The sequence below is a fragment of the Cupressus sempervirens genome, chromosome 10, assembly GCF_028749045.1.
Source record: "Cupressus sempervirens isolate cs-2001-9-10 chromosome 10, ASM2874904v1, whole genome shotgun sequence".
In the NCBI taxonomy this organism is placed as follows: Eukaryota; Viridiplantae; Streptophyta; class Pinopsida; order Cupressales; family Cupressaceae; genus Cupressus; species Cupressus sempervirens.
The window spans coordinates 764962296-764989487 of NC_143127.1; the positions used below are offsets into that span (position 1 = coordinate 764962296).

The 27192-nt window shown below is 37.2% G+C and overlaps 1 protein-coding gene across 1 annotated transcript in view; it reads left to right on the top strand.

Moving 5' to 3' along the window:
* The window catches only part of REV7 (DNA-binding HORMA family protein), a 61150-nt gene extending 44149 nt beyond the window's left edge, over window positions 1-17001 (top strand). Inside the window, exons 4-5 of the mRNA XM_089804910.1 lie at window positions 16198-16387; window positions 16599-17001. Of these exons, the coding sequence (XP_089661036.1) occupies window positions 16198-16387; window positions 16599-16795 (387 nt within the window). The 3' untranslated portion in view covers window positions 16796-17001. The remainder of the gene's footprint in view (window positions 1-16197; window positions 16388-16598) is intronic.
* Window positions 17002-27192: the final 10191 nt, after the last annotated feature.

Below are 27192 nucleotides of genomic sequence, written 5' to 3' on the forward strand. Positions count from 1 at the left end.
TACATGGAATTTCCTCAACAATCTAATGTAAAAGGTAATTAGAATTTGGTTTGCAACTTGAAAACTTGGACATGCCATTGTATGGATCAATGTAGACTCGTGCACTAGAATAGGGTTTTGGTAGAACTTATGTTGATGATATGACAATAAGGAATTAATTTAGGAACTTTACACTCAATTTTCTAGTAAATTTGATATGATGTTCTTAGGTATCTAGACTAAGTCACAAGGTTCAAATTCAAATTTGAGTTCGGTGATCACAAAATTCGGATGAATTTTGGTGAGGGTTAATATTCAAAAAATATTGACATAAAATTTACCTTATATAATTAAAAATAAAATAAAATAAATATATCCACTAATTTGTCAAAATAGTGTAACATTGTTAAATAAATCAACTAACGAACTTATCACTCTAAAATAAATTAATATTATACTAAATAAGAATATTATATTTCTGATGAAGTTTGGTAATGATAAAAAATTACCAAAGTTTGAATTTCATGGATGAAACTCAAAGTATCCTGTGACTTAGTTGCTAGATATATATTTGGTATGGAGATATACAGGGATAGGACTGACAAAATATTGTAACTAAACCAGAGTAAGTATCTTGGAATTGTTTTGTGGAGGTCTGGGTTGCAGGTTAATAAACTTGTTACTACACCTCTAATAGTTGGCACAATGTAAGTTTGGAATAATGTATTAAATTAGTGAGAATTTGGAGGGTGCAAGGAAGGTTCAATTTGCCAAAGTGGTAGGAAGTCTTATGCATGTGATGAACTATACAAGTCCAAACATTGCCTAAATAGGGGAGTTCTTGACTCATGGAAAGCCGGCTAAGAACCATTGGGCCCATATGAAGGGAGTGTTTGGATTCTTGAAAAGAATTTTGGATTATTAGTTAACTTATCATAGTATTGATACTGTGGGCAAAATGTTGAGCAATAGGCATTTGTAGATTTGGATAACTAGAGGTCAACAAGTGGTTTCTGTTTGGAATAGTGAGTTTGACGAGCAAGAGGGAGCAAATAGTTACTGCATCCACTACTAAAGCAGAATATATGCCTGCAGAACATGTTTGCAAAGAAGCAGTGTAGTGTAAAGGTTAAAACTTAAAAGTGACAATTTTGGTTTTAAGAGTCATATTGTGGTGAAATTTAATTTATAGAGTGCAATTTGTTTGGCAAAAAATCTTGTTTACCATGGTGGAACTGAGCATATTGATGTTGAGAATAATTTTGTGAGGGAGATAGTTGAGAGTAGGGAGGCTTAAATGAGGAAGATTGACACCTAGGTAGACATGTCAAAGTGTTTGACAAGATTTGTTAGGATTGCCAAGTTCATGTGGTGTAGGTATGAGATGGGCTTGTACTGTTATCAGTCACGAGGTTAACATTTTGGGTTAATCATCACTCTCGTTTACAGTAAATATTGAGTGGTAGAATGTTGGGCCTTGAGTGACAATGGGGTGCATTGTGGTGAGTTTCAAGTGTTGTGGTGCAGCATGCATGTTTTTTTTCATGCAGTGGTGCTGTAAGAACAATGGCAAGTCTGCCAAGTCATTTGGAGAACTCACAAATGCATATGGAAAACAACGTTGCTAGAAGTGTGAATGGTAATGTAGAAGCATTTGCACCATCTGAGAGCACAACAATGTTCTAGAAGATGGCAAAAGGTGCTGCAAGTAGTCAGAAGTGATGTTATGTTTGTGTGCTACTGCAAATGTGGAGCTGGTAGTGTTCACTGTTGGCTATATAGGGAAATGTGAATTCATCAACAATGATATTTGTGTAAGTACTGACTCAGTGTGTGGCAGTTGCCATACAAAGTGATCATCCCCATGGTGACATCATGTTTGGTGGTATGTGCAGTATGTTGACATCAGAATATGGTTGGAATATAGTTGTAGGACCCTTGGTATTCCATGTGCTGGTTGGACAATTAGACAGTTGCAATTCTTATGTGTATGTTTATATGCATCATCTTGTGTGAAGGTGCCAAAATTTGTAATGTCCCTGTTTTGGCTGGCATCGTTTTGCGTGCCAGATCAGTCTATCACGAACTCTCGTAGACAGGTGGTTGTGATGAGAGAGTCATTTTGGCGTTTATTTGGGGATTGGATGGTTTATTATGCTCTTGGAGATATTATTTATATATTATCATTACTTCTTATATTGGGCCTACATGTTATAATTCTAAGTTGAGTTGCACTTTTCTATAAAGTTATTTATTATAAAAGTGCATTATAATGGGATTTTATAATGGATGTTTCTAGAAGTTCTTAGTAACTTCTTAGAAAAGGATGCTTTTAGAAGTCCTTAGTAACTTCTTAGAAAAGTAAATAAATAGAGGGCTTGGCCTCTCATTTGGATCGACGGGAATTGATGATTCTACTACCATTCTCTTTGAGCATTTGTGGCACCATCCAGGTCTGCAAATATTTAGCATAATCCTTGAGAACGATACCTCTCAAGAGATTGCATAACTGAGGAAGTGAAAGACTTTTTGAAGGGTTACACTTTGAAAGTGGTATTCAGCCATTTCAAGTTGAGATTAATTTGTATACTCAGACTACCTAAGGATTTGAGTTTTTGGAAGCAGATCCGAAAAAGCAGTCCGAAAAAGAAGATTCGAAAAAGTAGTTCGAAAAAGGAAAGCGAAAAAGCAAATCCGAAAAAGCAGATCCAAAAAAGTAGTTCGAAAAAGCAAAGTGAGAAAAGCAGATCCAAAAAAAGCAAGTGAAAAAGCAAATTGGAAAAAGCAAAGCAGAAAGACAGCATTGGAGAAAATTATTACAGCCATCTACAATCAGGTTCCTTTGGATATTACATGCATTGTTCTTATCATTTAGATGCATATTAGAAGGTAAGGCTGTAGGTGAAAGTTGTAACAGATTTAAGCATTATTCTTGCGGATGTAAGTCAAGAGTCTTGGCCATTTCATACTAGCATTGTAGTTAACATTTTATGTGCAATAAAGGAGACATAATTTGCTGGTTTGATATAGTGTAATTGAATATGTATTTATTGTTCATGATCAACTTATTAGTTTGCGTGCCAATTGTTTGACAAAATGTCAATTGGTTGTAGGTTCTCTTTTTTGGCATAAATAATGTTATAATTTTGCATCCCAAGTGTTTGTCAAAATTACTAGTTGTTGTAGCTGCATATTGCAAATAATTTCAGTCACATATATGCATTGAATATTGTCAATATAAGTTGCACATTCATGTTAGGTCATTGTTTAGTCAATTCAGAGTCTTTTTGCAAGCATTCTTATTGATGCTAAGTGAAGGAAAGAGCCATAAAAGAAAATTGAAATTTTATATCAGTCATATGACCTTTGTATGCAAAATGTTTTCTTGAACCTTTATCAGCATTTTGGGATCAAATTTGAGCAGGGTCATTACAGTGGTATCAGAGCGGTTTCTTGCCAGCCTGACTGGGTTATTTCAGAATGAATTCAATTATCAGTATGACGTTAACAGAAGACAGGGATTTGGAAGAAAGAATGCACAATGCAAAGAAGAAATTAGATTGCCCATTTCAGTGAACAGAGGACCTTCTAAAAACTTTGGAGGAGTTGGAAAATTATTTAGGCAAGATTGATCAGTCAAAACCCAATGCTATGCAAACAGCTTTATCTCCAGCATTTGGTTCGTTGGTTAAGCCCCGCTTATTGAGACATCATGATGAGGTGATAAGACTTGCAGCTCTCTCTTGCATTAGTGAAATCTTGAGGATAATAGCTGGCCTTAATTCTTATGACGATCAGATTATGAGAGAGATAGATCACACCATGGTAAAAAGCTTCAAAAAGTTGGACAACATCCGGGATCTTCATTTCACAAAAGGGGCAAGATTACTTGACGTATTTGCAAGGTGTAGATTTGAAAACATTATCCTGGCAATAGGTTGTATCGGTGACATTCACAGGATGTTTAACACATTTTGGAATATTATGGATGAGTTTCATCCTAGCAGTGTATTAGCATCGATGCACTCCATCATGTTCACAATCTTGTTTGAGGAGGATGAAATTTCTAAACTTTTGGTAGAAGATTTATGGTGGGTTTGGACAAAAAAGAGGAATGTGTCACCTATGGCATGTACGTGGTTAAAGAGCCTGATTGATAGGCCTAAAGATCGAAGTACTTTTCCTATGACAGGCAGAAACTTGTATGAGGAGTTTAACAGACATGCTGATTCCAACAGGGAGACATTAGCACATCTTTAGGTAATGGTTTATCTGCATCATCTTCACAGGCAGAAGTGGTTACAGATGTTGTGCAGGTTGAGCCAGTTGCATCAGAAGGTGATATCACAAGCACATTGGACTGCGTGATTGACACAGATAGTGATTCCAGTACAATTGGGCTGGATGAAGTTACAACAGTTGAGGATACTGTCATGTTTGAGGATAGTATGGTTGATCAGAAAGTGAGAATTCAGGACTTTGCAGAAAATGAGTATCAAGCACAGTTGGATGGTTCTTCGCATGAGATAGAGGCTAGTAGTTCTTCATGTGTTTTGGCAAGCCAGCTGAAGACGAAGAAAAAGGATATTGTTGCGGCTTTATCTCATCATGACAGGATGCGTGGATTGATCGAGAATCACATTTGGATGATTCAACTGTAGGAGAAACAGAAAGGAGTCACAACAGGTTCTTGTGACGACTTACAGTAGATCAAGGAAGGCATGGAAGCAATGAAAGTAAGTTACATACACCTACTTTCAGAACGTGATCATCTCCTTAATCTTGTGGGGATCTATTCAGATGCATTGAAGAAGGAAGAGGAGGTCGACCAATTTTCTCATGAGCTGGAGGATACTCGGAATTCCTTGATGTATACTCAGTTGGCTCTCTAGGATTTTGAGAGACATGTGGATGAGCTTTGTCTCGAGGTGAGTTCAGTTCAGGAGTTAGCGCATATGGCAGGGACTCAGTTTTCTTTTACAGTCGGGTCACATGTTGATGATGATATGAGAATGTCTAGCATTCACACTTCGAATTCAGAGATTGTAGTGGGTATAGTAGACAGGTGCGTGAAGTCAATTGGTATTGTTCACATTACTCAGGTGAGGAGTTTACTTGAGTTGCTAGTTGATTTCTGTTCAGGGATTAGTTGTTGGGATCCTTATCTTAGTACTTGGGAATGTTTTGATCGGAGATGTCTATCATTTTTTGGTAATAGTATCTGTTGCACCATCATGGACTTGATTAGTAGTTTACTAGGTGTAGTTCTTATCCATGCCAGCAACTTGTCTGATGCTAGAATTAGCTTTTATACACCTATGTTGGGCATTGTTCATGTATCCAGACGACCATTCTTGTTGGAATGGGTTGATGATCTCTCAGATATGACATAATTTACAAAAGAGTCCCAAGATCTGATTATTATAGATGACACCCAGGGGGATGTTGTGGATAGTGTCGAGGACTTAGTCTTTTCAGCGGGTTCCTTTGATACAGAGGTTTATGTTGATGCTTCAGTCACTCCGTTTGATGATACGAGTTCAGCAGTTGGACTGCAGAATTTGGATGGCAGTATTACAGACAATAGCTCTTCTGAGGTTACTCCTTTGGACAGTGTACCAGCGGTAGAGTTTAGGAGTTTGACCAGCCAGCACAATCATGTGTCTAGTCAGCTGAGAGTTAGTGAGCGAGACATTGCTATCATTTGCGAGCATTTCGATGTTGCTCGTCAGTTGTTAGCAGTTTATGGATGGGGTTCTTCTACTAGTGATGAGTGGGGAGGCAGTTATCTTTCCTTGATAGAGATCCACTCTTTATGGGAGGCTATCCGGATTCTGAGACAGAATTATATGCAGTTGGTAGCCGACGGAGATTATCTTATGGAGTGGGGCAGTACAACATATGATGCATTATTGGTCAAGGAAGATGAGGTGAGCGAGCTTACTCAGCAGCTCGAGGTGACTTCTGAGTTCCTTGAGAGTACACAGTTGGCTTTCGAGGAGTCACATTTTCATTGGGCTGAGGTGACCATAGAGTTAGAACGACTTCAGTTTTTACCAGATTTTGTACAATCACAAACTGCGGTGTCTGGTGATCTGAGGATGTCCATGGTCAAGGTTGATAGAGGCAGTGGAGATGAGGATATATCTGTCCTCGATACCAGTATTGGCATGTTTGGTTCGTTTCCACTAGAGGCAGGTTTAGTTGAGTTGGGCGCTGCAGCTGAGCATGGTGGTATGTTTGACTTGGTGGTGGTCTCTACTACGGATGGCAAGGAGATTGGTGATGTTGTATCAGAGATCCTGTGTGATGTTGGTGAGCTGGCAGTTGGCATGGTTCCTGCTAGTGACACTGCTCCCTTGGCAATATCTTCGGAAGTAGTAGTTAGTTCCGGCTTGATTAGTGATCATTTGCAGTGGGTTGCATCACCTGTGTATGGCGAGCTGTCGACTGAGGCTAGTTCTTTTAATCAGCATTATACTGCAGGGTATGTTCATCAGTTTGCATTGGATCCAGGTGTTGAGGACTTGATGTCCGTCTGATTTGGTTTGGGTTCTAGTTCTTGCTATCCATCATGTGATGACTATTCGCCATCAGTGATGCATGGGAGTTATGGTTATGAGACAGTGGCCGGTGATTTGCAGAGTTGTGCTGATTGCAGTGGGTGTACAGTGTGTGGATTCTTTGTATTTGGTGTAGTTTCATGCGGGAGTGGTCACCATTGCAGCAGAGTTGGAGTGTGCATTCCGCATAACACGGTGGGTTGTGTGGATGGTGTTGGTAGTTTGGGTTGCTCACTCTACTTGGGTTTTGATGTTTTGAGAGTTCGTGTCTCGTGGGTTTTTGACTGTGGCAGTAGTGGATTTAGAGTTCAGTTGTGCAGTGGTTCACGATCCATTCATGGATTCCTCTTGGTTATATTTCAGAGGTTGTCCTTGGAGCCTACGTTGACTGACATTAGTATGGTTCATGACTACATTTCGGATCTAGGTGGATTGGCCATTGCTTGCGGACAAGCAATTTCAGGAAGGGCGGACTGTAATGTCCCCGTTTTGGCTGGCATCGTTTTGCATGCCGGATCAGTCTATCACGAACTCTTGTAGATGGGTGGTTGTGATGAGAGAGTCATTCTGGCATTTATTTGGGGAGTGGATGGTTTATTATGCTCTTGGAGATATTATTCATATATTATCATTACTTCTTATATTGGGCCTACATGTTATAATTCTAAGTTGAGTTGCACTTTTTTATAAAGTTATTTATTATAAAAGTGCATTATAATGAGATTTTATAATGGATGTTTCTAAAAGTTCTTAGTAACTTCTTAGAAAAGGATGCTTCTAGAAGTCCTTAGTAACTTCTTACAAAAGTAAATAAATAGAGGGCTTGGCCTCTCATTTAGATAGACGGGAATTGATGATTCTACTACCATTCTCTTTGAGCATTTGTGGCACCATCCAGGTTTGCAAATATTCAGCATAATCCTTGAGAATGATACCTCTCAAGAGATTGCATAACTGAGGAAGTGAAAGACCTTCTGAAGGGTTGCACTTTGGAAGTGGTATTTAGCCATTTCAAGTTGAGCTTAATTTGTATACTCAGACTACCTGAGGGTTTGAGTTTTTGGAAGCAGATCTGAAAAAGTAGTCCAAAAAAGTAGTTTGAAAAAGCAAAGCGAAAAAGCGGATCCGAAAAAGCAGATCCGAAAAAGCAAAGCGAAAAAAGCAGATTCGAAAAAAGCAAGTGAAAAAGTAGATTGGAAAAAGCAAAGCAGAAAGGCAGCATTGGAGAAAATTATTACAGCCATCTACAATCAAGTTCCTTTGGATATTACATGCATTGTTCTTATCATTTAGATGCATATTAGAAGGTAAGGCTGTAGGTGAAAGTTGTAACAGATTTAAGCATTATTCTTGCGGATGTAAGCCACGAGTCTTGGCCATTTCATACTAGCATTGTAGTTAACATTTTATGTGCAATAAAGGAGACATAATTTGCTGGTCTGATATAGTGTAATTGAATATGTATTTATCATTCACGATCAGCTTATTAGTTTGCATGCCAATTGTTTGACAAAATGTCAATTGGTTGTAGGTTCTCTCTTTTGGCATAAATAATGTTATAATTTTGCATCCCAAGTGTTTGTCAAAATTACTAGTTGTTGTAGCTGCATATTGCAAATAGTTTCAATCACATATATGCATTGAATATTGTCAATATAAGTTGCACATTCATGTTAGGTCATTGTTTAGTCAATTCAGAGTCTTCTTGCAAGCATTCTTATTGATGCTAAGTGAAGGAAAGAGCCATAAAAGAAAACTGAAATTTTATATCAGTCATATGACTCTTGTATGCAAAGTGTTTTCTTGAACCTTTATCAGCATTTTGGGATCAGATTTGAGCAAGGTCATTACAAAGTTAGATGGTACTATAGACTAAAAGTCTGGCATTGGACTAAAAATTGCTAGTGTAAGATATTATAGTGATTGTAGAAGTGCATGTTGTAGATTGCGATTGTGTATCAAGACTTGCTCTACTGAAATTCTCATGCTGAATAATATAAGTCATTTAGTGGTGAGTCTCCCATAAGGGTTTCCCATGTGAATATTTTTGGTGTTGTGCTTGTGTACTGTTCCATTTACTTCTATGAATGTTGCTAGATAGGTTTTTCAAATGCTGTTGCAGTTTTTGCAAAAGTCAGTCCTAAAATTTATTTATCTGAGTCTATCGGTTGTTTGCGATAGGGGTCAAAATCCCCAACAAAATTAAATCTGTAGGGAATTGTAAGCCATGTGAGACTCCACAAATGAAATAGCCAAGGCTGGAGCACAGGGCGAAGATGGATTTACAGCAATATAGAGAGTTCTTACAAGAAAACCATGACTACAGATTGTGATGAAGCCTTCCCAAACATTGGTTTACGATGGACCAGAGAGCTTAGGTCTACATCCTTTGTCTTCAAAGGAATACAAGATAACATAAAACGGAAGTACTAGAATATACCATGTATGGGGAGCATGCAAAGATCCAGAGGCTTGCAGATGTAAGTACCTCCTTCCTGATATAAGGAGGCAAAGCTGGAACATGATGCAAAGTTTGGGAATATTAGATATCTTTAGTTGCAGGTAGTGTATCCAACTGTTGACACATGGTGGGCCACCAATATACAGTGTAATAAAGCCAAGTTTAATAATCTTAAAGAATGCACAGAAAAGAGAGGCTTTAACAAGCGATTGCTGAAGAAAGAGAAAATGCTGAACATTACTGACGAAGACACACAAGATTGAGCAAAGTGACAACTATTTTCTCTCAGTTATATAACTTTGATTGAACTTAACCTTTTATAATATCGTATAGAAAGAAAGCTAGGGGAAATACCGAGGTATGAATAAAATTTTACAAGTACAGAGTTTTTGGCAAATTTTTGTAGAATGGTTTGTGAATCTCTCCAGTTACAGAGACATGATTCATGCAAATTTTGAGTCTTAATAAATCGATATTATGGAAATTCTGATAACTTTATATAACCTTTATAATATCATAGTCACAGAAAAATAATGATTATTACAATTTATTGCGGCTTGATCTTGATGCCTTTTTTCCTGAAAATTTACATTTTCATGCAAGCAATTGATCAAATCGATTTTTGATGTATTTTTTATCGTGATTAATCATGAAAATATCAAAGCTATATAATTATTTTTGAAAAATAAATTGTTATTTTTGGGTCAGAAAAAATATTTGTTGTTTTCTGTTTTCTCATTCTACTGCTTTTTCTGACCCTAACCTGTTTTTTTCCCTATTCAACCAATTAATAGATTTTTTAAAAAATATTCTGGATTGCCAAGTCATTCCCAATTTTTTTCGCTGCAACTATACTTCATACGAAAAATTGAAGAATTATTTACTCAAAATTTGTTAGTTTGCATATCTAAATTTAAATAAAAACCAGCCTATAGAAGGTAATGAGAGGTTTTTTTTTTTTGGGAAAACTGTCTTTCTAATAGAATTTTAGGTACAGTATTGGTTGTTTCAGGAAGGGAGTCAAAGTAAGAGGACTTTGTTTTTACATTTACTCCAAAGACGCATGGATACCGTAGTAGTATTCCTATAGAGACCCAGATTTGTATTTCATTGTATGCACATGTAAGAAATATTTCATGTGTTTCAAAATTAAATATGCATCTGGCTGGGTTGAGAAATCTATTTTCAGCTCAATAATGCCACTTTATTTTCCTGTTAAAGACCTTTTAATGTTTGTGATATTAATCAGCAGTAAAATAAGGGTGCTGACCCTTACAAAACCACTGCCTGAAGGTGTAAGACTAGCAGCACACTAACAACAGATGAACACCAAAAGCAAGTAGTACCAACACCACCAGGAAAGTAACCACAAGTAGTGCTCAGACAGCCTAAAAGCCGACGAATATCATCATTGTACAGATAAGTACCTATAATAACAAAAAACGAAAATATCTTGTTTCTTATACAAAATGAATAGCAAAAATATATCTAACATGTTCTTCATGGAACTAGAGTCCAGGTAAAGGACGAGAACAACAAGAAAAATATCTATGAAGTACCCAGTGAGGTGGAGGGAAATAGTCACGGCTACCCTGGGACTTAACATTACAAGGGGATTTGATGTTGCTGTCTGACTGGTATAGCACTTGGCTCTAATCATCTATGAGAAACTAAAACAAATCTTTTTAATATCCCTTGCCATCACCATCCTCACCAAGAACCTTAGGCTGCCACAAGCCCAAAGAAGTTGCACAGCTGTGCATGGCTTAGAAATTGAACCTTGAGATGTGCACCCCATCTTGCTTCCGTTCAGTCAATTTATTCTTTAGGTTCCCAACCTCACCTTTCAAATTCATCTACTTCAAAGTAGGAACTACTTTGGGTGTGGCAGAGGTAGTATTTTCCTCATCTAGCATCATGTCTCCAATGAGGTCAATAGGCTCCCTTTGGTGCTGTTAGATGTATGGGTAGGCCTATTGGTAGTTGATTTGTTGGAGCTGCCAACTGCATTAGCTTCATTTTCCTCACCTTCCATGGTCCTCTTTAGTGCATTAACCTTCCCAATTTTCTCATTCCCTTGTTCTATGCTCTCTGAATCATAATCAACTAGTTGTTTCCCCTTCTGAGCAGAACTTGCGATTAGTCTATTGGATCTCTGTGGTATATTTTGTTCGTCTTCAATCTCATCCTCCTTGCTGTTCACCTCTTGGATGCAAAGTTTGGTTTTGTTGGTAGGGGGGAGGGGATTTCCCCCTTTCTTTTGGAGGTGGCCAGCTTAGGTCCTTTTCTTTCAAGCCATTGGCATCAAGGGTATCCATCTTAAGAGTTAAGCACATCTAGGGTGCTAGGATGAGAAGCAATTTTAAGGGTTCGCAAGTGACAAATTCTTTTCTTTTTGCTAGGTCCTAGTATTTCAATAATATATGTAGGTGAGGGGGATTTTGCAACATGGGCTTCACAGACCATGATAGGTTCAGTGAGGCAGAGTGCTAAATGAAAACAATAAAACTTAAACATAAGGCCTTGGTGTAGATGGATAGGGTTTGTAAAATTTGGGTATGCATAGTCTCTTTAGCATCAAATGCATAACTTTTAAGGGAATTGAGTACGGAAAAAGGAAATGGATAGTCTCATGGTCCCTAAAATGGTTGAGAAGGGGCATATGGTTTTATTAAACTTTGAACCACCATTCAAGGGTGAAATACATCATAAGCATGATACAGACCTGGTCCCATGGTGATGGTAGTTGTGCCCTCTGATAACCTCCCTGCATCTTGACCAATGCCTTGTCTCCTTTAAAAAATCTGTTTAGGCTAGTATTGTCAACCACTCGGCTAGTCTTCTTCCATTTTCTTCCTTCAAATGGTAGCCTGATTGCCTTGGCTATCACCTACTCACTAATTCCAAAGGAGATATCCCTGACAACTGTCTTGTCCTCCTGAGAATTGACAACTCTAGAAAGAAAACCCTCATCAAATTCATTAATAGACTCAATAAAACTTGAACACGCGTCTTTGTAGATATGCTACATAGTGGGGTCATTCTTGAAGTCATTTGGCCTACCAAGCTCATTGCGATCATGGCTCCCACCCATCTTTGTGGTACAATGAGTAGTATATCACACTTATAGAAAAATATGAAACCCTTAATACAGTGAGGGGAATTTCTTGTTATCACATATTGAATTGAATGCAAGCTAAATGCTTGTTTGTCCAGTTGGCTATCATCATTAGCCATGTAGGGTACAGTTTCCCACTAGCAATATTCGTTTTAGTATGAGGGGGACACTCCTTCACAAGGGATGCAATAATAAATGCTTAATGAGTATGTGTAATCCACTTAGTGTACCATCTCATCATCATAAGGCTTGCCTTCAGGTTGGGGTGACTTTAATGATTCATTAAAGGCCACCTAGAGAAATTTAGTACCCTCCAAGGGGATGTTAATTTCACATTGGCTAAGGCTATTCCCCTTCCTCACACTGTCCTACAATGTCATTCAGTCCAAATTCAAATTCAAAATAGTCTAAGCATCCAAACACTCCTGCTTGGTACAAACTTGTTTAGGGTAAATGGAGAGTGAAACCCACACAATACACACTAGGATGCACTACATCCAAAGCAGGTCATCAATTGTCATTCTAGTAGAATTTGTGTATTCTCCCCTCATGAGGGCTTGGATATCTATTGGGAGAGAATGAGAGGATCTCCGACATTCAAGTCCCCCTAAATTATAGCCCTTTGTTGCAATAGAGTTAGCAAGCACATTGCCTTCTTTATATACAAGATTGATACCGAATGAGTCAAATTGTAGAAGAAGTCTGTGAACATGTTGCAGAATACCATCACTCAACCAATTGAGTTTTGAGGCCCTTTGGACAACATCGACTGTGAGCTTCGATTCCTCTTCTATCAATAAGTCCTTCATACCCATTGAGAGAGGAAACTTGAGCCCTTAGAGGAGACCCATTACCTCGGGTTGATTATTTGTGCAATTCTGCAATTTGTCACTGTAGGCTAGTACTAGTTTCCCATACTCCCTTCTAACGAGTCCACTAGTGGTAGCCGCCCCCTCCACATGTTTTGTAATTCCATCAAAATTAAGCTTTGACAAGCTAGGTTTAGGAGGGGTCCATTTGGTATTTTTTATTTTCCATCTCTTAGAGTTGTCAAGCTTCACCTAAGAACCCTGAATGTTCCAGTTTTTGCCAGTTTGAATATCAAAATAAGAGCGGGGGGGAACATGTCTAGGTGGTGACAACCAGTTTTCTAAGAGCATTTTATGAAAGATTTTGAAAATATCAACGAGGCACTCCACACCCCAAAAAACTCTATTATTTCTCTTTTTCCATATGGCTTAGCATAGATTAAGGGGTATTTGCTTCCACAATTGCCTGATCAGTGAGTTGAAGGAAGCCTCCTACCAATTGAAGGGAAGATGTTGAACAAATGCAAAACCTTGCACCAAAGGTCTTGCCTAAATGGGCAATGGGCGGGTCGATGATTAATAGTTTCCTCGCTACATTTGCAAAGAGCACAATGGTTTGGCAATTGAAATCCATGCCTAACAAGATTATCTCAAGTAAGGATTTTGTTGTGCATAGTAGTCCACCAAAATAGATTGATATTAGGAATGAGTTGTGAGTTCCATATTCTTCTCCATAGTTCATTATTGTCACTATGTAGTTGTAGATGATAGGTAGAGTTCACAAAGAATTCACCATCGGGCTGTCGTCTCCAACAGTCTGTCCTCTTTATGAAATATAGGAAATCTCACCTCCCAAAGCCTCCAAAGCAAGTCCTAAGGTAGTAGCAACAGATGCTATCGATCCTAGCTGCAGAGCAAGATGTTTTTCCAAGTGTCATCAAGATAGTCGGTCACTTGATTACCAAAAACAGTTAGCAAGCTCACAGAGATCAAGAAATCTTGGTGGGAGGATAGAGGTGTATCCTCCAGCCACATATCATCACAAAAGTGAATCATTGCCATTCAACCTTCGCCAAAAGAGCTTTATTACGGTGAGATTCTTCCAATGCCCAACCCTCCCATACTTTTTGGTTGGGAGATAGTGTCCCAGTTAACCAGTGTCATTCACTTCTTTTCCTCCATACCTTTCCATAAAAATGAGAGAGAGAGAGAGTGAGAGAGAGTACACATGGATCCATTGTAGGAGTGCTCTTAGAAGCTGCAGTTTTCCAGCACTACTAAGGGAACAACCTTTACAACTAGCTACTTCTCACCGTGTCCTCTCAAGGATAGAGTTCCAAAAGCCATTAGCGACCTCTTTGACCATGAGTGGGAGCCCAAGATAAGTACCAGGGAGGCTCGCAACCCTGCCATACTATTTGGTTGGGAGATACTGTCCCAGTTAATCAGTGCCATTCACTTTTTTCATCCATACTTTTCCATAAAAAATCTTCGCCATATGTCATCCCAAAAGTGAATCATTGCCATTCAACCTTCCCCAAAAGAGCTTTATTAAGGTGAGATTCTTTTGATAACCCAACACTCCCATACTTTTTTGTTGGGAGATAGTGTCCCAATTAACCAGTGCCATTCACTTCTTTTTCTCCATACCTTTCCATAAAAAATCTTTTTTTGTATTCTCTCAAGGGTTTTCAGCCATAGTGTAGGAGATATTGGAGAGGGAGAGAGGGAGAGAGAGAGAGTACAGTCATGGATCCACTGAAGGAGTGCTCTTAGAAGCTGCAATTTTCCAGCACTACTAAGGGGACAACCTTTACAACTAGCTACTTCTCACTGTGTCCTCTCAAGGATAGAGTTCCAAAAGCCATTAGCGACCTCTTTGACCATGACCAAGCCCAAGATAAGTACTAGGGAGGCTTGCAACCCCACCATACTATTTGGTTGGGAGATACTGTCCCAGTTCACCAGTGCCATTCATTTTTTTCATCCATACCTTTCCATAAAAACTCTTTTACAGAGAGAGAGAGAGAAAGAGAGTGCATATGGATCCATTGGAGGAATGCCCTTAGAAGCTGCAACTTTCTAGCATTACTAAAGGGACAACCTTCACAATGTCCTCTCAATTATAGAGTTCCAGAAGCCATTAGTGACCTCTTTGACCATGAGTGGGAGCCCAAGATAAGTACTGGGGAGGCTCGCACATTGACAACCTAAAATGTTCCTGATTTTCATTTTATTCTGTAAACTATCAAGTTATTTAAGAAAAACATGCCACTTTTGGTATATTTGATGGCCTATCCCGAAACATGCTCATATTGATTGAGGAAGTATTTCGAGGCTCTTGCTTCAACCACCAAGACAGAACCAAAGAGGATGGCATCATCCACAAATTGCTAAAGAACAATCGAAGGCAATGTGGAAGCTGGATCAAAATAATAAGCTATAGCATAGAAGGTAATATCATTTTATCATGCTAACCAAGGTGTTAGAGAGAGATTTTCTAAGAATGGTTGATGAGGGTAAGCTCATTGGAATTACCTTCTATGCTATAGTTTATTGTTTTGACTACATTTACATTAAAGGGAAGGCCTGCTCACAAATAGAGGAAGGTCTTCATTTTATACACTATAGCTCAAGATTTTGCCTCTCACAAAATTCAGGGATAACAGAATAGTTTGTAATAACATAGTAGTTGCTTGAAATACCATGATTAATGTGTTCAAGAGTCTATATGAAGAATGGATAATATTTGTGATTTTCCAGAACTTAAACATAAACTGTATCATAAACTATTGATAGTTGTAGACAGTTTGATGTTTTTTTTTCCTGAATTGATAGAATATTACATTTAGGTGAACTGAATTTCTGAAATGCTATAGTTTATTATTTTGATTACTTTTACACATCTTCTTTCGACAATTCAGGAGGTCAATGTGTTTGTATGCTTGTGTTGAAAGCAATCCTTAGATATAGACCTTAATAGAAACAGATGAGTTTCTCATATGGATGACTTGAAAGTCTTGTGCTGTAAGGAATACTCCATTAAGAAAGCTTCTAAGTAACTACGTTACTTCTGTATGTGCTGTTTATAAATTATAATATACCAGACAATATTTTTACCAAAATAACACAGCTAGAGTATTGTCACAAAGTTCAATATGGTATTCTAGGATAATCTGTACAGAAATGGTACATGAGTGATTTCATTTTCTTTCTATTTATTTCAGAATTTATATGACATCAGAGTAATGGATGGATGCTGAGCAGGACATGGTAGAGAGAGTGGCTATAATTTTCAGCGACAAAAATCAAATTCCAGTTGAGAAATTTGTTTTCCGGTTGAATGTGAATAAATCTTTTAAGTCAGATTTTCTGGCAAATGATGTTGAATATGCTTTAAGAGCTTTTTTCATAAAGCTGTCAGTGTTTGAATCAAGGCTTCAGCGACTTCCTGATGGTACGAACTGTAATATTCATTTATCTAGGCCTTCCAGAATAAACTAACAAGTTACAAGCCTTTACAAAGACTTTTTTGGGAGGAAATATGTCTGGAGAATTATGAACATCCAGAGTTAATGGTTTATATTTTCAAGTAGAGAATTAATTTATTTTGATTTTTGCATTATGAATGAATAACAAGCAATTTTTTTTTTAATATCCTTATACAGATTGTGCATGGGAAATAGTAGGCTACTTCAGGCAGCTACCTGGGAACAGCAGTGATGTGGGACAGTTATGGATACCAACAGATACTAAACATTGGCAGCAGCCTCCATTGATTACTCCTGTCAAGTCAATGAGTAGTGAACCATTAGATGTGCAATTATATGTGGAACATCCTTCAGATTTCGAGATGAAACTGTAGTCCTGCTACTTCAGTGCCTTTTGATGATTGGGATGTACTTGTAAAAACCCCTTGGTAACTATTTTGATTCTCTACCCATATTAGAGATAACCTTTATGTGAATATGAGTGCGTGTTTAGTATTACTCTCATTCTGTAAATCCTTGTAAACAAGTATAAATGCATAATAGTTGTCATATGACTTATATGACACTTTTTATATCCAAATGTTACGGTGGGAATACAAGAGTTGTATGATGTTTTAACTCCGAATTTTGAACATATACTATAGGAAGTTTACACTTACCATGTGGGAGGGAGATAGTAACAAGTTTGACAAAGCATAGCCAGAATTACTAAACTATAACAATAGACAAACAATTGTTATATTCTTTGAAATTTTCAAAGTTAAAATTAGATATAGTACAACGTGTTTTTATTATCTATAGATAGGTTTAATATAAATTAGAAAATTGTCAATATTTATTTATTCATTGTAGTGTGTTGTATACTTTTCATGGTTTATAGTTTTCAAAATTTGATTGAAGGGTAGAAACAGATTTGATAGAACTTGAAAAATTTTACCCAAGACAACAGTGGCGACAAAAACAACACAACTGTAGCCAAGCTACTCCACAATTGAGAGGTAAAAATCAGGTTTTAAAAGATCTTGGAACCTTTTACATGAGCAATGCAATGGCTATCAAAAAGCTGTTCCCCTACGCAGTTGTAGTCAGTGTTCCCTTGGACAACAACCAACACCAACCTACACTATGCTTAATCCCCTTCTTGCAGTCCACACACCCCTAACATGGGGATTCCCAAACAGATTTGGGAAGATCTCTTTCCTTCTTTGAGCAATTGCCCAAGACATCATTATTTAAATCGACCAAAGTCACTTCATGGTGAGAAAGGATCTCTAATCGAGGATGTTGTATGCTGCACAGGATCTGCAAATAGAGTTGGAACAAAACCCCCCCACAACCCACCAATAAGGTAATGAGATTAGATGAAGGAGATGCATAAGCTGTTTTACAAGAAACCTTTACATGGAATAATGAAATCACCTTAGCCACCTCAACATGGCCCTCCAAGATCACATTGTGATTGACTGATAGGAGGGTGGGACTAGGAGACTCATCAACTAGAGGGTTTGAAAGAGAAGAAACAACCACAATCAAATGATCGAGGGCTTTTTGCAACCATGTAGTTGAGTTTGCAATCTTGTGGCAAGGGTGGGGACAATTAGGAGCAAGATGTTTTTATAGAAAAGTATTATTTACAATGCAATAGTAGGTCCTCATAATGAAGTAGCTGAATCCATCACTAATCCTCATCCATCAAGACGAAATACCCATGAAAAAACTTGTAAATAGCAACGTTTATTAGAATATGAGCAAAAGAAGAGTGGGCGATGTTGGATGTGGTTGAATCCACTTTCAGAAAATGACAAATGGTATTGTACTATTGCCAATATCCTTAGAGGAGTCTTTCTAAAACTGGAGAGGGAGTTTAGGCAATCTCACCCAAACAGATATAGTTTTGAGAAATTCAGTCATAAGTTTGAAAGAAGGAAACCAAAACTTGAGTGAGGGAATGGTTGTCCCACAACCACGACTTACCATCTAACACCAACTTTATGCCCTTTGGAGTTCGAAAGCCCACAACAAAAAACCTCTAGAACAAGGAAAAAGCTTGATTGTGCCTTCAATGAGAGGCCTCTAGGACTTCAAAATTCACTTAACGTAAGTCTAATAGAGATGGTCATAAGTAATCAAATCTACAAATAAGGCTTCAATGAGCATACCAAACTTTGTTGGCAATCATACTTTGCCCACAAACCATGACAGGGGAGGACTATGAACAAGAAAAAGGTCAACCTTTTCCATGCTAAGTAAGGCAAGGAGAATAAGAGATTCCTTGAACCAACCATGCCCACACAAGGAAAACCACATTTAACCCCTTCTTGGCATCATCTATCAACTTAAAATGTCTATTGATCATTAGTATTAGTTATCCAACTATAAGTTGGTTTTTCGTATTAAGTGATTGTTTGGTTGACGATTGTGTTCCTCTTGGCAATCATTGGGTCCCTTAAATATATCATGTATCATTAAGAAAGGTAGTATGATCTAATCAGATCAATTATGATCCTTGACTGACTGTTTGTGCTATTCTTCTATAATAATTTCATATGCAAATAATGACATTTTTACTACTTCATTTGGTATGCATTGCCATACTTATTATTAATTCACGTTTTTTTTAGATATTATAGTAAACATTTGATTGGGTCAGACTTGAGTGACCGATGCCATTAGATCTCAATAAAGGCAAGAAAAGACACTCCAGGGAAAAATACATTCAAATGATTTCAAAGTTTGAACCCTTCTGGAAAGACAGAGAAGATTATGATAAACACTTGAGGAAAATACAATTGAATGATTTCAAAGTTGGAGGCCTTCGTAGAGAGATGAGCTCACATTCCTTTTAGATAATTTTACGAGTAGCCTTCACATAAAGGTTGTTAAGCAATGGAGAAGAAGTTGAGCTAAGGGAGTATAAATGAAAAGGTAGAAGTCGAGGGAAGAGTTGAGGATTCCTACGTGCCTGAGAGTGCAAGAGAAGCATTGGAACTTTCAAATAAAAAATCTCATGCAAGTGGATTCTATGTGATAGGTGTACATCCAAATAAAATCATGCCAAGTACTAGCGGAGAAAAGAAAAACATGCCCAAGATTATAGGAAATTGGTTGGAGGGTCTTGTTATGCATTATAACATTTGTGAGATAATCTTCATAGCAAATGGGCAAGATGATAAAACAATTTGGCTATGATACTATCCAACCACCTAGCAGGGTGTAGTGATTGATGGTATATAGAAATTGATCAAGCCTCCATAAATACATGAAAGACATTAAAGAAGACCTTAAGAGAAGAGTTTAAATTACTTCGTGTTCATAATGGAAATAGTAGCAAAAATTTACAACACAAAACAAGGTAAGCACAAAAATGTACGAGCATATAATCAGAGACTTAAAGAGTTGTTGGTAAAATTAGAAATAGAATTGATTGCTGGTCTAAAAAAGTGATGGCTCATTGAATGTTTACTTCTATCTTTAAGCAAAAAAAACAAGATAGTATTATGATTATTCTATTTTGAAGCCTACAATTGGACAATGAACATAGAAAGTGAAGATAAAATGTGCTTGCATGGAAAAAGAAAAATAGAAGAAGATGAAGGTTTCAATGAGAATAGTGATGCAGTGCAAGGCATATGTACCTCCAACAGAGATGACCTAGCCCCCAACAAATAACGACACAACAAAAATACAACAATAACACAAAGATTCAAATCAATTGCAACTCACATTCTCATAATAGAATTATAAGTTTTACATCCAACTTGCCTGACTGTAAGGCCTTTTGGGTTACGACCATTACAAACAAGAATACAACTCAATCCTCATATGCGAAGATCTTCCTCCAAGCTATCATCCTCAAGATGCTCCTAGCTACTCCATTCTCAACTGATTCATCCCAACTAATTGAACGACTCTAGATATCATAAGACCCTCTACTTATAATAAACCAAGCCACAAGTTGGGTTAGCAAGTTATATTAAATAAACACTCAAGCCACAAGTTGGTCTAGCAGATTAAAGAACACTTAGGACAGGCCCCAAGTTTACAATCATAACTAACTCATAAGATAAAATAACATTATGTGGCCTTAGACATAGCCCACATGCCATCTAATGATCTAGAACTAAGATCGCATAAGCCAACTAATCTCCAAAGTCCGCCTAGGAAATAAGGTACACCAACAACCATCAAAAGAGCTCTAACTCCACTACGATAACTCCAATCATTATGCACACATAGGATAAGGTCCACCAATATGCCTTGAACATAACCCTAACCGTGTGAAACATAGGGTACACAAAATCCAAGCTTGATGCTCCTACATCAAATAGTGACAATGAATTGGGAACAATGCAAGCACTTTAAAGGGACATGCTTTGAATGGTGAAATAATTAAGGGTGGAGAAGGAAACCAAGAAAGAAACTAATGAAATAGGAAGTACTGAGTGTATAGCTCTACGAGGCAAAGGTAAATGTCTTAGAAAAATGTTTTGTAAGATTTGTGAGGTTATGGATAATTGAATAAAGGATGCTTGTACAATTTGAAGACTAGAAGTAAATAAGTACTCTTCACCTAGGAAGAAATTACCCAATTGAAACCACAGAATGAATCATTGAGGAGGGCAAAAATAATAATTGTATGAAAAGGACATCCTATCATACAGTGCCAACAATGTAGCAAAACACTTCACAAGAGGCTACCTAGAGAAGTAGGATAGTGCAATAATTAGGAAATGTAACAATTGAGACCCATATAGTGCCAACAATGTAGCAAAGCACTTCATAAGAGACTACCTAAACAAGTAGGATATTGCAATTATTAGGAAAATGCAACGATCGAGACCCAATGTTACCTCTTGAATTTTGTGGTCATCCTATTGTAGAAAAAAGTGTACGATGCATTAATCGAAGGGGATTGCTGGTAGAAGCCAAAGATCACAATATATGAAAAAATGATGCAATTTCCAATAAAAATATGGGTTGAAGTATGTAAGTGATTTAAATAACCAAGCCGTCAATTAGTTTCCTTAGATTCATCATATTGAAACTTTTCATAAGAATGAATGGAGATGTCAAGGTCCAATGCAACCGAACAATGAAGGAATTTCGGAGTTATAGTGACTCTCATTGTATGAAACATAAATTATCTTTGTGGCAAATGGAGCACTATGAAGTATTCTTGTCGATGTGTAATTTACTTGAAGCTAGACTCTTAGTGAAAAATAAATTCTCTGTGGCCTATTTCATTGGTGAATGGAGGGCTATGAGGTATTTCTATCAACGGGTGATTTCCTTGAAGCTAGACTCTTACTAGAGAGCAACCAATGAATTTTTTCAATGATTCTACAAAGTTAGATAGTTGATGTGCATAGGAGGCAACCCTTGGTTTTCAAAAGATAGCTACAATAGAGCTCTCTGACTTTGTGGAAGAATTACAAACAAAGAAAATTATAAAATGATTATGAAGCTACAAGGAAAAGGAAAGAAACAATATTAACTATTAAATGTTGTGAGAAATATAAAAAAGCCAATACTCATTATTAAATATAGCCAACTCATTATTATAAAGTTCAACCAATATATTATTTAAGGGATGATGGAATCATGTTGCTACAAGGTGACAGGGAATAAATGTCATCCACTTGCATTAGGGTGGCAACATAACAAGATCATTCACATTATATGCTCTAGCACAACTGATGAATATTCATTTCAGACACCTTAGACTATGGCATAATTTTCCCTTAGTTGTATCTCATCCTATTCTCTTAGTTATACAACAATTATACTTAATCTATGATTGTCTTCATTGGTCAACATACTTCTTCTGCATACTAAATGTCTCTCTATCACTATATATTGTAGGAAACTCTTAGTAGGAGCTTATCATATGTTTGCTATTTGACACTCAATGTATAACCTCCTTACTCAACATAAGACCTCCACAGTCCAAAAACATCCATTGATTTCCATCACTTACATGTGACCAATTCGGTGTATGGCTTGCTAAACTAATCATACGAGCTTCACACTCCAAAGTAGGATGGCAACAATTCTTTCTCATAGTATGACGCAATTTCACTATACGACATGATTCTTTGGTATGCAACATGGAGTTTAGTGTGGCTTTAAAGGTCTTAATTTAGGCTTGGCTATGGGGGCTCCACCCCAACTCTTCGCCCCTCAACTCCTCCTTGTATTGTGCAAGGAGCACACTAGGGATGCTTCCCTTGGACCCTACAAAGGGCACTACTTTTCGACCCAACTCGGAGCACTAATCCTAGAACCTAGAAGGGATGCTGCCCCTTGACCCCATTGGGGGTGTTGACTCGAGACCCTTGTTGCACTCATTTGATTTTCTAAGAACAATCCAAGTTTATGTTTGCGAAGTACAATTACATGTCTACATTATTGTTATCAATCTTTCCTTGATGTTACTGGTTGTCTGAAAGATGACTTTTGTTTTTGGAAGTGAGAGTTTAGATGATTGTATATCTTTGATTGTCGTTCATAGGAGAAAAGGTCATTCTACCTCTTCCCACACTCTCCCTCACGATGTTTTGTGGAAAGTCCTTGCTATAGGTTAGGGACCCTTTTTTGGTTCTTGCTCTGACCAAAAGTATAGCTAGTCTTTGTTTCATTTTTAAATTTCATTGCTAGAGTAACTTGTCCTCCTTGCCGCTTTGGTTTTTTTTTCCTTTTCCTTTATGGCTATTATTGTAACAAGATTGGGCCATTCTAGGATGTGTAATCAAAATGAATTGCTAATCCCTGCATTCCTTATTAACATATATGAACATAATTAGTAGTATTTGAAACTTTGCGATACAACTTTTTAAATTTTTTTTTACCTGGTTAATTATGTACTACATCACAAGTCTTGGGCATAAACAATTTTTAGACATGTTGAATATATATGAGTATGCATCAATCATGCCTCTTGGATAAATCATAGATGATATACGGATCTAACTACAAACATGATTGAAGCCTTGGTAGTTCTATATATAACCATTCCACTCCAACAATAGAGATGACTCATACTATATGCTTTTATGAGTGTTGGTGAACAGTTTGTCTCCCTTTTTCCTAAAGTTAAATAACTTTCTCTACGCCCAAGATAGGAAACCAATGAATTTCATAATTGGGTAAACGTTTTATTAATCGTTTCCCTCTGAATTTTGAGAGGTACAACTCCCTTTGATAGATTATCAATTTAATTTCAAAGAAAGATAAACATATGAATGTACTTTTACCTGAAAGTACTTAAGGATCTCTCACATACTCTTGGGTATGGAGGGGAAATCTAAAATTTAAGAGATATAAAGAAACCGAGGAACACAAACTTTTCTTAGTATTGAACATAAATTTGGAAAAACTGAGATAATCTAAATGCATCAAATAACATGATAGCAAAGAATAAAAATTTAAAATAGTAATCAATGTTATAAAATAATTGACATAATGATTTACAAAGTAATCACCATATCCAAGTTCAAACACAAAGTCTCGAACTATAATATGTACTGGTAGATATATAAATGTAACTCTTCAAGCTCAAAGTCTTAAAACCAACATTCAGATTATCCTCCTTACTTTTCACTAATTATCATAAAAAAGACAAAATGTCGCACTACTATTAAGACTATATCGTTTCTCTATCTAAAAGCTAACCCCTAATCAGATTTATGCCCCAACATATACAGCTTTGAAATCCAAGAGGCTTCCATCAAAGCCCAACCATCTCGGTTACAAAACAATTATTAAACTTAGCTAGTCAAAATAATTTTCAAAAGAAAGTTTAAAAAAGACAATTGCCATGCAATTAATTCTCCTCATCAAGCTTATCATCTTTTGACATGGCCTGTTTAACCAATTTCTAGATCCAAAAGGTGCTCATGAACTCCTGGGTCGCATGAGAATGCGGGTTCTTCAAGCTGAGTAATTTTGACCTGCAAGCGTCCTTTTGCCACTTTAGCTCTTTAGTCCTTTTTCTCTATTTGGGCATGAGTTTCCTATTCAAATACAACATGGATTCCATGTAGGCCACCGTAGTGAAATCTTGAGGGGCAGGAGTGTCACTCTCCTTGATCTTAAACATGGCATCTTGGAAACTTTTAATTATCCATCCTCAAACTATAGGATACCGGTAGGATTGATTATCTACATGTCTTTCAGGATTCCCCTATACATTTCCTTGATTTCATTCTCAATTGCCTGCATTTCTTCTAAGGCGGCTTTATACAGGGAGACTTTCCAATTCATGTTGTTTTTCAATATGGAAAGCATGCATGGATCCATAGGTTTCATAGGATTTTTAGAGAGGAATTTCATTATGCCATACTTTTCTACCTCATGCACTTGGAAAACTATTGCCCGGCCTCAACCTTCATTTGCTTCCCACAGAGGAATGAGGGTTTGGATTTCTCCAAGTAGCACCTCCCTTTTGTGTATGTAGTGGTAAAATCTAGTATGAATTTACCTCCTTCCTTCACAATAGACTTGATCCAACCATTCATTGCCTTTAAAAAGAGCTTTCCCTTTTGCATTTGTTTGATCAACTACTGGCTATCCGAGGAATTGGGGTCAAACGATTGTGGAACCTAGATTAAGGGAAGTGTGCCAACATTCATTAGGGAATCAATATATTTGACCATAAAAATGACCAACCTCTTTAGTTCTCTCTTCTCCTTGCTATCTTTTTTTCTGATTGATTCAACATGTGGTCAACCTAGAATTTAAAGATGTGATTGCCAGTATCCTTGGTGAGGACTCCCAAGTCCATGGTTGTGACCTTGAAATCCTCAGCTTCCACTTCATGTGAGCCTTCTTTTTGCCTATAGGTAGCTACCTCTACAGTCACTTTCCCTGTGGTAGGATCTTTGTTTAGGCGAGCATCATTTTTTACCTTCTTGTTCTTATGAGTGCAAGTGGCATATTTGGTGATTGTGTCTTTAATGGGCATGGAGATAGGCTTGAGGCTAAGTTTCTTGTTCACTAAATTGGATAACCAAGGAGCTATGGTGCTTGCGATTGTCACCCCTTTGTTTGTTTTAGTAGGAGTCATGAAACTTGATTGAATAACGTTCATAGTGCCCACCAACTCTGTATCCATCTCTTGATTATCTGATAGTGTAAGGTCATCCTCTTTATTCTGCTCTAAATCCATAAGGTTAGGCTCCTGAAATGCCGTTTGAATGTCAGACAATTTGGTGGTACCACTTCTTTCTTCTTCTTAATTGTAGAGACACAACTTGCATCATCAGATGAAAGGGGAATGTCAAAAGTCAAAGATTTAGAGAAAAAAACTACCCTTTTAGGTTTTTCAATTTACATCGCACTGAGTGACTTGGCTCTTTTCTCTCGTAACCAATTGTCCATGCACTCCAATATTGATCTAGACCTAAGGTTTATATCATCTTCCTCATCTCTATCCTAGTTGACCTCAGGTTGAACCTGTTCAGTCATTTCTTTGTAACTTAGTTCAATGACTTCTGAACCATCTTCAACAAGCCCTTCTGGCTTGAATTTCAACTTTAGTGAGGTGATTAGAGAGAATGTCAGCCTTGAGTGATCTCTTTCGATGACCTCTTGTTCACTGTTGTAGTCCTCCCATAAGTCTTCAAGGTGAGATGTTGGTTGAATTTGGTCTCCTAAACTGAGCACCAATCTTGCAAATTTCTTATTATCAAAACCCCTTCTTTCATGATAGAATCCTAAATTGATGTTTAGTAAATCACTCCCAATTGTTGAAGCATTGTTCATTGTATTGCAAGCCAAGGAACCAAGTATAATAAGGAATACAGACTCCCATTTTTCTTTAGGGACATTTTCTTTAACCATAGAAAACATTTGACCGCATATTTCGGCAAGAACGAAACAATTCTAGAGCATACCTTGGTAATTTGATTGTTTTTTCCTCAAAACCCCTTATTCTCAAATAGGTGAACCTAGGAAATTGAATGTAGAAACTCCCATAGTTTTCAACTAACTCTTGGGCTTCTAGGGACATCCTCTGCATTGGGGTTTTAGCAGGGTTGAGATGTACATTTCCTAGAAAGACATCATGTACTCTCCTAAAATCCTCTATTACTCTGACTTTCCTTAGGAAGGGACAATATTGATATACCGTTATGTCTTCACTCGAAGGCTCATCAGGAATTGTAGTGAGATCACACACGCATGCAAGATAGTAAGTCAAATAGGAAGACGTGAAATTCTTTCCTAGAGGCTTCTGAGAGCTTGAGTTGGTTCCTTAATGAGCTAGCTATCAACTCGGCCCAATCAAGAAATTTGTAATGTCCCCTTTTTTGGGACATTAGAAAATTTAAAGACATTCATACAATATTAAAATTGACTTTGAGAGCATGGGATCATATTATAAAAGGTCAATTTAGTATATAAACTAGGCTAAAAATGACAATGAGAGATGATACGAAAAGCTAGGAAGGAAGTAAAAAGAGAGACTCATTCATTCAGGATGCTTGGTTTTATGATTCAAATTTTAGTTTATCTATTGTGAGGACATAGCCCCTCGTGTCAGTAGACAGTGGACACAAACCCATTGTCCAAGGAGACGTCACATCAGGTGTCTCACATGTACTTACAGGTTTTTTCCTTAGTATTCCAATTTGGCTGTAAAGTTATGTTTAAGATTGGATTTTTGATAGTTATTGTATTGTTGAGGTATAATAAAGTAGCGTATTTTAAGGTACTTTATGAGAATTTATTGGTTTTATATTATTGATTTGTAATGCATTTCCATATGCTTGAG